The following is a 14,381-nucleotide window of genomic DNA, read 5'->3' on the forward strand; positions in this document are numbered from 1 at the left end:
TGCTGTCGGTGCAGAAACCTCATATAATCTCCATAGTTTAACCTTTTGTGTTTTTTCGTGAATTAACACCCTACTTAATACCACAGCGTCGCCCAAAAGTAAAGCAGATGTGCAAGCTCGGAATGTGGCAGCTACTTTTGCCGTTTTTGAATTTGAATCCTGAAAAGTACGAGTTTTCCACCCGACAGAAACTATTTGGTAAAAGGACTGCATTCATACAGCACCAATTTCTCCAAAGTGCTTTACAATGTATTTCACATTCACAAACCAATGGCGGAGGAAACAATGCAAAGCAGTGGAGCACCGACCTGCTCATCGGGAGCAGTTGGTAAGTAACTTGCTCAAGGACACTTCGACACACAGCCATGTCATGTACAAGCTCGGTGAGCTTGTAGATCTGCTATTTTTGAATAGCCAACATATAAAATGGATAAAGTGGTTGAGATGATCGTGATGCTATGTTATCTACTTTTTCTGGGGACCCCCTGGAAGGAATCAAGGACTCTAGGGGTCCCCAGACCCCACTTTGAGAAACCAGTCTCTGGTTCTACTTCCTCACAGACAAGAGCCAGATCCACTCTGACACTGAGTGACAAATATGGGATCAATGAGTACCAGATGAACCATTATATGAAATATGTTCACATTATTTGAAGCTTTTGCAGCGCATGATGTGATTTTACATGTAGCGTATTATTGTAAAATAAAGTTACATTGTTTTTTTGTTTCTCATCCTCTACTCATCCTCTAAAAAATATATTTTTAGCTTTTTTGGGGGGTTTTGTTTTGCTTAGTCGACGACGTTAGTCATCCACACACCAGAGATCTATTTCTACAGAAATATGCAGTGGTGTGTTTATGCAAGCCGTGCCAAAATTCTTTCCAAAACCACCACAGGTCCTTGGCTGACTTTTGGGAAATGTATCGAATGGAACGCGTTATGTTTTTTTTTAAATTTAATTTCTTTTTTTTGGTAATCTCCATTAAGTCACCCGAGACTTATAATAGTTTTTCCTCCATCATTAGTTCATTCTCAATGTTTACATTGGCGGAAATGTGGGGAAAGTCACGTTTATATTATTATTATTACTCAAAAACAGCTTAAGACACACACACACACACACACACACACACACACACACACACACACACACACACACACACACACACACACACACACACACACACACACACACACACACACACACACACACACACACAGATCTCTTCAACCGTGCATGCTTGACGCTGTTGTAAATATTATTTAGAGAGCCGGAGGAGGACGAACTCTGTTTTGAAGTCGAGCCATTCCTCGGACACGGCAGCTAAATCTTTCTCGACCTCACAAACACACATCGATGGCGTGACGGCAAGGCCAAGTGTGTTGTGAACACACACACACACACAAACACACACCAGACACAGAGTGTCTGGTGGTCGCCGGGGTTGGAATGCGTGCGAGACGATATCATGATATCATGGAAATATGAATTTGGTTTTCGCTGGCACGGACCCCACCACGGAGTCTGCACAATGGATTTAAAAAAAGAGCACACAACACATACAGCGGGCTTCGTCCATATAAACAGACACATGTCTCCGCAGGCATCTCACCACTATGATGAGGGGTTATACAGCCAGCGTTGTTGCCAGGTTTTGTGAGACAAATAAAAGCAACCAGGTCTAGGAAAGCAAGCCCAAAAAGAAGCGACTTTAAACCTATATCTAGTGTTGTATACACCGGCTATTTTAAAATTGACGATCTACAAGCTCACAATGCACCTTGTGCCGATCCTTCGCTTACTGACAGTGAGTTAGTGACTCTTTAGGACCCTGTGGGAGTTAATAGACTGGTTTAAGACTGGTTTAATTTTGGTTTAATTTCCGAAACATCAAACATCCAATAATTTTATGTTTGAAATACACCGAAATGTTTTATAACATTTGTGAAAATTGCATAATATTGTCGAAATTCTTCAAAAATAGTGAATATTGGCCGATCTACACAATCTGTGAAACAGTCGTGTGAAGAGGTTAAAATAGGTGGTTAAAGCGGCTCTCTTTTGTTATTGGCAGATCTGCATCACCTGTGTGTGTTTTGACTGATGGTGTGGCCCTTCAGGGCATACATGCACAGCATACGTACATACATACATACAGTACATACATACCTACAGCCCATACCACAACCAACCAGGCACAGGGGGGGCCCACTACAGCAGCAGCAGCAGTAGTGTTCGTGCGTGCGTACCCCACCCACCCCCAGAGCCCCCCGCCCTCTCACCACCACCAACAACACAGTTGTCAAAGGGAAGGCTGTTGCCTCAGCTGTGTACGGACCAGCTGTGCCGGAGACCCTTGCAGGAAGCTAGGGGCTCCCAGCTGACAGCCAGGTCCAGCATTAGCTGTTCCCCTCCGCTCAGAACAACAACTAGAACCGACCAGAACCACTGCTGCTTGTACAGTATTTGACCTCCGGGGAACCCCCCAGAGACGTCATCACAGTATCCCCCAGTATACAGCTCCTCTCTCCAGCTGGAGAGATGTGGGCTGAATGTGTCTCTATGGCCTCACATTCCTGGCTCTCTATACCAAGGGTTTTCCGCGTTTGAAGAGCTTGTAAATCGGCTATTTTCAAATAGCTGATGCATATCTCATGCTGTCAGGAAGAAACCACCTAACACCAAAATGTTCATTATTGCTTTGTTTTGGAAACAAAGCAATGCTGCCTCTGTGCCTCATCAAAGTTGGTGTTGCGACTTCATATATTGTCAATTACTTGAATTTGACAATTACTTGCATGATAGGGGGAGAGGTGGTGGAGTTAGTTGCTGTAGCAGACAGTTTGTCCAAAGCGTTTTTCACTACTTTCCATTGGTTCAATATTTTTGTTCAATAGCACTGATTTATGCAAAAAACAATTAGGTGGTTTCCTTCCGACAGCAACAATATATAGGTTAAAATGTTAAAGTACTCATGTGGCATATTCGCTTCTTTTGGGCTTGTTTCTGTGGACCTAGTTTCCAAACTGAACTGTCCTGATCCCCGTAAAGACCACGGACTGGCTCCCACAGCCAGCGGGGAGGTTATGTGACTCCCTGTGCGGCGCACCCCGCGCAGCCTTTGACCTCCACACCAGAGAGGAGGACTGAGGAGGACCATGAAGCAGCCAACGACGTCAAACACGTTTTTCTACATCTCGACAGTGGCTGGAAAGTAATGAAGTAGATTTACCGAGGTACTGTACTTAATTTAAAGTTTTGCTCTAAGCGTAGAGACGGTGTGCAGGACTCCCCCATTTGTTGCTCTACTATTACTTCCACCACTGCATTAGGGAGTACATGAGAGAAGTAGTAGTAGTACAACACAGAGGGATCGTCTTTCTGACATACTGTATATCATTGCTGCTGACAGGCAGAATACCTCTTATCTCCATATGCTAAGGATGTGTATACACGTCTTTAGAATCAAAACCCCGGGGTGCCCTTGGACGTCGATAGGTATTTTTTATTGATATATATATATTTTTGTAACTTTTTCTCCCCCTTTCCTTCTTCAGTGTACTCCTTGTGTTTCGTGCACTGCTGTTCACTTCCCCTACAAGCTCAAAACGCGTAGCGAAGCGATGCGTTTCGAGGTCGACCTCATGATCGATCTGCTACTTTTGGCGTTTTTTTAATTTGAATCCTGAAAAGGTTTTTTTAGACATTTGGTTTGGTTTCTCCTCCCGACGGAGACGATATTATACGAGCGCTTCATTCCATCAGATTGATGGTGTGCCGTTGAAAAGAAAAACAAGTTCCATGAAGAGGAAGTGAAGACACAGCACAGAGCACAGCACAAGGGGATCAAGGGAAAAACGGCGCCCTTTGAAACGCCCTCTTTCCGGGAAAAGAAAGCCACGGAGTACGGATGATGACCCCCAATCCCCCCCCCTCACCTAACCTCGTCAGCTACGATGGCCGCCATGTCGGGCTTTATGGCTGCTTGTCATTGTGCGCTCGCAAACACAAGCCTGCATTCAGGCAGCAAACATAAATCTGAAGTGAGCCCTTAAAGCGCTGATTCTTGGCTGAAGTTCATGAAGGAACTGTTGACCTGATGCCGGCCCTCCCCCGTCGTTAAAACGAATGGCTGTGTCACGCCCCCACCCACGCCCCCCCCCCCCCCCCCCCCCCCCAGTGACCTGTGCTCTCATTCATCAATGTGTGGTAAGAAGGATTGCTGGCGGGCTTAATGAAGGCGTGACTAGTCTTGAAACTATATTGTGTGAATTAGCATGTATTTTTCCTACATGATTAGATTTCGCCGTGGAATAGCACAAAGGCTATACGCAATGGGTCTGCGTTTCTATAGCGCCTTTTATCCACAATTTATTGAGAAGAGGCAACAACGCCATGCCAGGAGCAGACTGCAGTTAGGGGGAGTTCAGTGCCTTGCTCAAGGACACTTCGACCTGGAGGAGTCCAAAATGGGAACCTTCTGGTTCTTATATAACTACTGTACGGCCTAGACAAATCCCTACTGGAAGTTAAATCTGGAAGTGATTTGACTGATAAGAGTGGATACACGTCACCACTATTTCCGCCGTTATATTTTCAGGTTCGGAGTGTATCAGGCTGTAAAGTTTTATGGTAATTCCAATGAGAGGTTAAGGTAATCCGACGGAGAGGCCCCCCCACTCACTCACTCACAGCTGCTGGGCTAAAGTGACCGCTTATACTTCTGCAAAAAAGCCCCTTCAGCACGGTCACCTCGTGCAGGAGCTTCACTCTGCTCGGCGCTGCACACCAAAAACGTCTCGACATCAAACGCAGAGCGTGGGAAATATATACCCCCCACTTCCCCAGGAGAACTGCTGCATGGGGCTGAGACCTTGGCAGTAAATCACCAGAGTCGATGAAATCCCAGACATCAGCGAAGCAACAGGCTCCGCTGCATGGGAGAGGAATTCATTTTGATGCAATAACCCTCACATAGAGGGAAAAAAAAGAAAAGAAAACCTGACACCGTCAGTCTCTCGTCGTACCTCGAGAGTACCTCTTAAACCCAGGTGCATGCTGGTCACCACTAGAGTTTCTGTTACTGGAGGCCGAGGACTCTACTCTGCTTTATTTGTCTTCAGGCCGAGCATGCGACGCTGTCGGTCTGGCAGAAATATTTTATCTCCATATTTTTCTTTTGGTTTGTTTAATGTCAATTTTGAAAGTGAAACAAGTCTGTCTTCAGCCAGTGGAAAGTATTAATAAGATCTTGACTAATAATAATAATAACTACACTGGAAAAGTTTTGTACATACAAGGTTTTCAGCCCGATAGCGACGATTATATATAATACACACATTACCACGCATAACTAATTCTATAACCGACTAGAATAGACTGCAGGCTGTCTCCGAACACAATGCCAAAACGCAACAGATGGAGAAGACGTTGGAATGTGGAGGATACGTGCTGGTGCTCTGAGAGTCAGATGGCCCGCCTCCTCAACGACAAATTAACCCCCCCCCCCCCACACACACACACACACACACACACACACATAGGAAGTGCTTTCAGACCAGTGTTGCCATGTTTGCATATAATAAGCAACTTTATATTAGTGACACGCCTCTGCACTGTTATTGGTTAGCGAATATGCCATATTTTCCAATGGGTTTCCCCAGGCTTTTGAGCCGAATGCGAACGAAAATAAAAGCGTAAGTACCAAGGCTAGCTTTCCTGTAAAGTCGCTTGTAAATTACTGGTAGTTGCAGGTGGCGGATTTTTTGGGGATTGTTTCTTAAGTGTAGTTGCTTATGTCCTGCATGTTGTTCAAATAAAGTGGTTCTCAAACATTTTCAAGCAAGGGCCGCTAAATTATGTTTTTTCCACCGACTGGGTGGAAAAAACTGATTTGTGTCATTAATAATGTTTCCAAAAAATCTTCAAAATGTTTTTTCAAGATTTTCTTTTGAAAACAGCAAGCTCACAACGCGTCGCATCAATGTATTATGTTTAAAGTGCTCATGTGGGCTAGTCGCTTCTCTTGAGCTTGTTTTCATAGATAGACCTTGTTGCTTAATTCTCTTCCAAAATCTGGCAACAGTGTTTCAGACAGCCCGGTCTGGCCGGTGGGTCCCGCCAACGTGAGCGATCTTGCAGCGGGCAGCGAAACGGGAACCACATGGTCCCAAAGGGGAGGAGTCTGAGGGACGTTTTGAAAAAACGCCAGCAAGGGTTTTTATGAAAACAACACAAAGCTGCTGATTACGGTTAAACGTGCTCCCTCCCCCTGGCGGGGCACCGACGGGGGTCCTCCTCCTCACTGAAGGGGAGGTGGTCTCCTCATTAATTAACTAACAGAAGCAGAGAGAAAAATAAGTCCCAAACCAAACATCAACAGCCTATAATGTCTTTACTTTAGAGTTCTTGGCTTCAGACTTCACTTTTCCACAATCCCATGTGTCTATGACCTCAGGCCGTTCTGCCTTAGAGTGGAAAAGAGTGTGTGTGTGTGTGTGTGTGTGTGTGTGTGTGTGTGTGATGGTGAGCTAACAAGCGTGCAGCAGACCTGTTGAACTGTGGTGGTGAGATCCAAACACAGCTGAATGATCTTGTTCTTGGTGGCTGTGAAGTCACTGATCCCTGTCAGCGGAGTCCTGCACGCACGCACACACACACACACACACACACACACACACACACACACACACACACACACACACACACACACACACACACGCACACACAGAGAGAAAGAGTCAGTGACAACAACCACAAAGCATGTGGACACTACTAGGCCAGACAGAATTCCATGCATTTAATATGGTCTCACATAACGACACAACCCCGGCGTAAATATAGAACAACAAAACCACTTGGTATATTTCCCCAAACCTGTCAAGCAGTAGCTAGTAGCTACTAGCTACCAATGTGGAATGCTCCAATTAATTTCACATTAGGACAAAAGCGGGCCAGAGTTTTTTCAGCTTTCTGAAACCAGAAGAAGTTCTCTGCAGACGAAGTATGTACTGTATGTTTTTGGTTTTGGTTTTATATTATTTTTTTTAGTTTTGAGCAAATTTGAGTGCTTGAATACCCCACTATATTATTGCGATTTTCTTTTACGACAAGGTTCGACACTCGACACTAGTTTGGGTCCTGGCGAGACATCAAATTTATCTTTTGGGTCTAAAAGGTTTGGGAAGCACCGAGCTAGTGAATCGACCACAGTTTGAATCTGTCTTGTCTACCCTACCTACTCTCTCTCTACCCCTCCCCCCCTCCCCCCTCCCCCCTCCCCCCCTCTCTCTGCCCTCAGTTTCCTGTCTCCTACCCGGGCCTATATAAATAATGCAGAAAATCCCCCAAAATAGAGCTTAAAAACAAACAAACAAAAGCATTAGCTCCTAAACCACCATGCAGCCCCAAATATGTTGGAAATGTGTGAGGGACTCATCGTGTTGCACTAAATCTTTCCAAAACCCAGACACTAAGGTTTCAACACTCTAATCCACAAACTCTCTAACTTATACTTTTGTTGTCAGTCATGTTTGTGTAACATACAATGCAGTGGAGTTTAAACTCAAAACGACTCTGCATTATCATCATGACATCACTGTGCCTCTCCGAGACAAAACTGGCCACAAAATTAAAAGCTGAATTAAATCTAAGTGTACAAAAGGGTTTTTTATTTTTGTAAAATGAATGCCCATACTTCAGCGTCACAGAAAGGTATCTAAAGTAACAGGCTTGAGCCCGAGCCCAAGGCTCGAGCTTTGAGCTTCTGAACTTGGATCCTGAAAAGAAAGTTAACAGTGTTGGACATATGATAGGTCAAAGTAACAGTGTTGGACATACGATAGGTAAAAGCATTTCTCACGCCTAATTGTCGTTAACACAGCAACCAATGCAAGACAGCAAGCTTGTGTGATGTCTGAGTAGTGAGTACACAAATTCAATCGGATCGCTTGCAAATAACACTGTAGCACTGTCAGTCCTAAAGATCAGATTTGAGAAATAAATGGTGATTTGCCTGCAGTGCAAAGCCCTAGAATCCAGAGTCTTATCTGGAGTACGATCTCAGCTTACGAGGCAGTGCGTTGCTGCAGGCTAATATCTGTACGTCACACACTGCAACAGGTGAATGTCATAAACTTGTCATAAACACTGGCAGCATGGAGACAGTGTGGTTATGTTGCTTTTGCTTTGAACCCTGAACCGACAGACAGACAGATCTTTATAAATAGGGAATTAAAACAATAACCGAAACCGAATCGCAATATCCCCAGTAAACCTCCACTCCAGCTGGAGAGATGTGGGTTGAATGTCTCCCTTTCCTCCGATTCCTGGCTCTCTAAACAGCATCTAAACTAAATAGTAAATACTGTATCGGTATACTGTATACCTCCCATGATCTCCAAATTTTCAACTCGACTTTTTCTTTTATTTTTTTCATAATCAACGCCAGTGTCACACAAAAGCATCCACAAGCTAGAAATGTTGCTACTTTTTCAAATTTTAATCCTGAAAAGTATATTTAGGTTATTGTCTCCACCAGCCGAAGGCATGGGGAGAGTATGTTTTGCACTCCGTCCGTCCGTCCGTGTGTCCGTCCGTCCGTCCGTCCGTCCGTGACCAGCTAATCTCAGCCACCGTTAACCTGGTCGATGCCAAATTTTGCACACACACTCCCTGGATGCCAACCATGAACCTCTGCCCCAAACTTTCCAGAACGGCCTGTTATAGCGCCACCAGGAGGCCGCTTTGTGCAAAACAAGTTTTTGCACAGCACACCTACAGATTTTGTCCAAACATCACGCAAATTGGTACACAGTCTCTCTAGAGCCATTCAACCAAACCGGTCTTTCAGATTTCTCAGACTCCATACTGATTGGTTAAGATTGGCTTCCAAAATTCACAAGAGTGCTCAGTTTCAAACAAAATGCTGCAAATCATGAACACATCGCGTGATTTCCCTGAAATTGTGCACCCACATTCCCACTAGGCCGAGGACGAAATGCCACATGAACAATTTCAACTCAGCCTCAAGGTGGCGCTATAACTGGCCCAAAAGTGTTTTACCTCTAACTGCACGGATCTGTGGATAACCTGGTGGAGACCTGTGCCCAGAAGGGCACTTTTTCTAGTTAGATTATCTGATTGGAACCAAGGGCACGTCTCCCCAGGCCTAGTTGATTGATGGAGAGAGCATAAGTAGGCCTGCACCTGGGTGGACAGACGTTTTTGCCAGCAGCACAGAGAGAACAGAGAAGAATACCTGAAGATGTCTGTATCATGCACTTTAATGGAAGGAAATTATATTGACATTCATGGAAACCTACAAGCCTGAGCAGCCTGAGTAAAGTGGTCAAGCTCAACCCAGTGCAGAAATCCTCTGCAAATATGTCAAGTCCAGTGAAATTCAAAGCAATCTGTATATTGAAAATGACATTCAACCTGTGGTACAGCCATGTCTGGGTGCATCGGTGGGGTTTGTTGACTTTTGTAGAAATGTTTGGAACCGACAATAGAGCCACTGCAGACGATATACAATTATACAATATAGTAGTTGTAGGCTTGTAGCAGTGGTGACTGTGTTTACCTGTCCAGCCACGCCAGGAGGCTTTTGGCGGCTCCGATGAGCTCCACCACCGATGTCAGGAAGTCGTTGGGGGGCTTGTGCGACGTGCTGCCGTCGTACGTGGGGCTCTTGCGGCGGTCAGACGTGGACATGTGGAGGCTGTTGGTGGCCGCACGCATCCTCACCACCAGGTTCTTCAGGTTGTCCGTCTCCACGCCGTAGTTCTGAAAAGACATGCGGTAACCATGACGATTAATGACCTCGACTTGTATTGGACTTCTAGTGTTTAAAATATATATATATATATATATTTATATATATACGATGTCATTCCCCCCAGATTCGGCACAAACACTGGGATAAATCCCTTGTGACTCCCTTAAGGTCTATTCATACTCTAGTTTTAGGTGAAAAACTACAACATGACGTCACATCATGCCGGGGTGGTAAGGGACTCACCGCTCATCACCCAAAGACACATCTCTCTGTTAACACTGGACACCGTTTCAGGGGGTCACCTTATCACCTAAAACTGGAGTATGAATAGGCCTTAACCACCATAAAAAGAGTCTCTAGTCCTCTAGTCTAGCTTGCCAAAAGAAATTACCCCCCACAGTTTTTCTGATCTCTTGTCTCTGTGTCTTTATATGATTATATACACAGATATATGTGTCTTGATGAATTGATTACATAGGACCACAATGGAAACAAGCCCTCAGGGCTTTTTGTGTTATCCTTTTAGCATTATTGTAACTGTGAAAGCGAAAAGAGAACCAAAAAGACATTAAAAGAAAATCACGATGAAAAGAGCAAGTCTGTACGAGTGTTTGTACAAGTTCATCCTAATATCCTCAGGCGGGTTGTTCCAGAGTCTATGTTTAGTCTTCAACAGCCAGCGGGGCTGTCATAAGGGCCAGAGGAGCTTAGTCTGATCTTCAGAAAGAGGAAAACGCACCCAAACAATGAATTAAGGAGACAGACATCACGTGATTACATTTAATAACTCTCACGCACGCTCTCTCAACATTCACTCTTCGGAGCCCACGGAGAGGATTCTTTGTTGCTACATCAACCACTGTCATCCTGGCGTCGCTTTTGTCAATATAGTCCAATAATAATAACAAATTCCAGATACATTTCAAGACATTTTCAGAAAATGTCCAAAGATGTTCAGAAATAGCAAAGATCACAGATCTACAAGCGCACAACGCCACGTGATGCGGCAGCATGCGGCACGTTCTGAACATGAAGATAGGCTATTTTCTCTATTCGTCACACAAAGAAGTACATTATGGCTTAAGTGGTTAATGAACACTTTGACTCCTCAGCGTTGCAGTATGGTACAGTGGAGCTGTCAAACATTATCTTTATAATAATAATAATAATAATAATAATAATAATAACACTAGTCTAGTAGTGTGTGAGACTTTTACAACACTGCGGTCTCATTCTGAAGGGGTGCGTGTTGTTTCCTGCACTGTGAATGGTTGTAATCACTGTTAACATGGTCTTACAAGACATGATTTAAGTGTACCTTGTCTGTCTGTCTGTCTGTCTGTCTGTCTGTCTGTCTGTCTGTCTGTCTGTCTGTCTGTCTGTCTGTCTGTCTGTCTGTCTGTCTGTCTGTCTGTCTGTCTCTGAGGGGAGATTCCCCTCTCTGCTGAAGCCAGAAGCCTTGAACTGGAATGAAGACGGCATGAACTCAGCATGTGCACGTGATGCACAGTGCGTGTGCGCATGATGCCTATCAACAGGAGCAAAGTTTGCATTCTTGTGCCTGTGTGATTTCCTGCTGGAGGCTGAGCGCGCCTCTATTTTATAGGTTTTCACACACACACACGCGCACACACACACACATGCACGCACGCACGCACACACACACACATACACACACACACACACACACACACACACACACACACACACACACACACACACACACACACACACACACACACACACACTGAGACATGACAAATAGCTAAAACAGCCGATCTAGCTTGTCGATTGGCTATTTTCGCAGAACTTTTGCAGAATGACGATCCATTTTCGCTAAATCTGCTTCCAATTTTTTTCTGTCTAGTGTTCATATACTTTTGCCTAATGTTCGTCCATTTCTGTCTAGTGTTCATAGATCTTTGCCTAATGTTCGTCCATTTCTGTCTAGTGTTCATCCATTTTGGTTATGTTTACCTATTATGTCATAATCTAGTAAAGTCTACCCAGAGTGTTCATGTGGTAAAGAAGCACTGGAGAAAAGAGGGCTCATGATGAGGTTTCCACCTGAGACGATATGCTCAAAGGCAGCGAGGATCAGTGCAGACACGCTGCGATGAGATGTACTGTATTAATTGCAGACTCACACGCATCAGCAATTCTTTCATTTCTCCTTATCTGGAGGCCAAATGAACGAGTGACGTGCACGCACACTCGCACAGGCGATGTGACGGGAGGCTCAGGGTAGAGAGACTGTTATACGAGTGTGTTATTATAATATACGATAACACACTGGTTCCAAAACACTGGGCCAGGACCGGTTTGTGGGTCGCGGACACAATTTCATGGGTCCCTTTATTTTTTGGTTTCCTATCCTTTTTTTTTCCATTATTATATTTTCAAAAATAAATCAAAGAAACTTCCCAAAAAGCACCATCTTTCATGATTTGATTTGATTTCTTTTTCGGAAATGTATTGAAAAAAAATCTAAGAAATTCCATAAATTGGAAAACAAATGTTTATGTTGTAGTGAAAATAGCTGATCCACACGCTCACAACTTGGCTCGCGTTGTGAGCTTGTAGATCGGCAATTTTCTGTCTGTCCAGAATGAAACAAGGAACTTCCCAGGTAATGTATTCCACACATAGCATCCGGTCAACCAACCGCTGGGGTTCCCGTCCAGAATGGGTTAAAGGCTTTGACTCAAAGCCTTTAAAAGTACAGTAGACATCAAGTCAAATGGCGTCTTCATCACCTCAGAGCTCACATCCTAAAGCAAATGGAATGAAGTTTTAGCCTTCATCAGGGTGACTCAGGCAGGTACGTGCTGCGTATTTAGCTATAATCCTATACGCATACGACGACGACGACGACGACGGTGGGGGACGGGGGTTGGGCGAGCAAACTCCTTAAAACTCGGAAGCTGAACTCTGTCACAGTCACAGTTCACATACACTGTAATGTTCTCAGCAAACATAACAATTAACTTGTCACTCACAATGTCAACGTGTCTGCACAGTGCACACACACACACACACACACACACCGAGCAAGGAGCTCATTAAAGCTATCTTGTCGTTCACTGTGTTAGGAGGAATGTGTTGGAGAATACAGTGATAGTTTAAAGGTGCATAGGGGAAGTGCTGCTTCGCTCCTGTCCTGGCAGATCTCAGCTCACAGCTGCCAGCAGCAACGCTGTCCAATAAACAGGTTTGTCACGGTTATTGTTACTGGTCCACAACGATAGGTGAAGAAACTGAACGCATGGATAAAAGCAAAAATAATATGTATAATTACGGAATAATATGACAAATGATGATGATTTAGTTGCAGTATATTGTTCCTGCTGTTCTACATAGTGCCAACAGGTTGAAGAAATCACAGACTGAGGCTTTAACCTTTGCGTTTATGAAATATCAGAGACCATCAGGTTGTTTTATGGAACATGCTTCTGAACATAATTTTCTAGTTTGCTCTGCCAGGAACAATAGAACACAAAAGCATTACAAGGAACTCCTATCCTGACTTTGTCATTAGTAGGCCAATCTGAGAACAGTGCCCTTTTCCTTTGAAGCAGGTCAACAGTCTGTCTCGACTCTCTCTCGACTATTAGTAGGGTAATTCTTCACCGGTACACCGTAGATTAGAACAGCGGTTTCTCAAGCTTTCTCATGTTAAACAAATTCATGTGTAAAATGTTCGAAAATAGCAGATGTACGAGCTTTTAATAGCCAACGTATAAAATATGGATATTGTAATGCTGTATTAACAAATGATGTCAAGGATCTCGAAGTGAGAACCGCTGGATTAGAACGACGGTGACCTACAAGCTAACAATGTGTTGCACCTTTTAGGTTCTTTTAGATATTATTATCGCACTAGTGTTGTGCGATGGAGTTTCAATTAAGCTTCTTTAGTACTGATAAATCACACAACCATACCAGCTTCACACTGCTCTCCAGATGTCCACAGAGACGTCGTCCCACGTCGCCTGCTAAACTAAAAACACCAGTCTGAGGGAAGTCTGTGTTTCCAATCAAATACACATCATCTCAATATAATTTAAAGCCAAGTGTACATTCTTTCAATGTAATGTCCTTTGTTTTATACGCTGATCTGGAATCAAGATGTGTAGGGTCTATTTGGGTCTCTAAGAAAGGAACTATATAACTGTAGGATTTACAGCAACTGGTGCCCTCAGAGAGATAGAACAGGCCTGTCACAACACAGGGTTTCCTAGCCCTCTCTCTCTCTCCAAGGGGTTTCAGATGACATGGCTATAACAGCTCCGTTGGCTTCCCTGTCCACTTCCGAATTGATTTTAAGATTTAATATGTTTATTTTAAAATTTTAAAATGGGCTGGACTCTCTCCACCCAGAGCTCTGAGGTCGGCCGCTGCTGCAGGAGGTGCCAATGAGCCGTCGCAGCGCATATACACATCCTTTCTGAACGCAAGTATAAATGGACGACGGTGTTTAGGCCTGTCACAATTATCTCATAATCGCCTAATTGCAATTATTGGAGATAATCGCATTTTATCAAACCCTAAACGCAAGCACGGTGCAGCGCATGTTCGCCAACCTTAATCCGGTCGTTTTA

The 14,381-nt window shown here is 44.1% G+C and overlaps 1 protein-coding gene across 3 annotated transcripts in view; it reads right to left on the reverse strand.

Moving 5' to 3' along the window:
* LOC310878239 (connector enhancer of kinase suppressor of ras 3-like) overlaps positions 1 to 14,381 on the reverse strand; it is an 85,884-nt gene that overhangs the window by 34,780 nt on the left and 36,723 nt on the right. For all 3 annotated transcript variants that reach the window (XM_083792442.1, XM_083792441.1, XM_083792443.1), the window contains exons 3-4: positions 9,586 to 9,788; positions 6,553 to 6,640 (exon numbers count right to left, since the gene is read on the reverse strand). In XM_083792442.1, the coding sequence (XP_083648568.1) occupies positions 6,553 to 6,640; positions 9,586 to 9,788 (291 nt within the window). The remainder of the gene's footprint in view (positions 1 to 6,552; positions 6,641 to 9,585; positions 9,789 to 14,381) is intronic.

This window comes from Protomyctophum parallelum, assembly GCF_964188405.1.
Source record: "Protomyctophum parallelum genome assembly, chromosome: 20".
Lineage (NCBI taxonomy): Eukaryota > Metazoa > Chordata > Actinopteri > Myctophiformes > Myctophidae > Protomyctophum > Protomyctophum parallelum.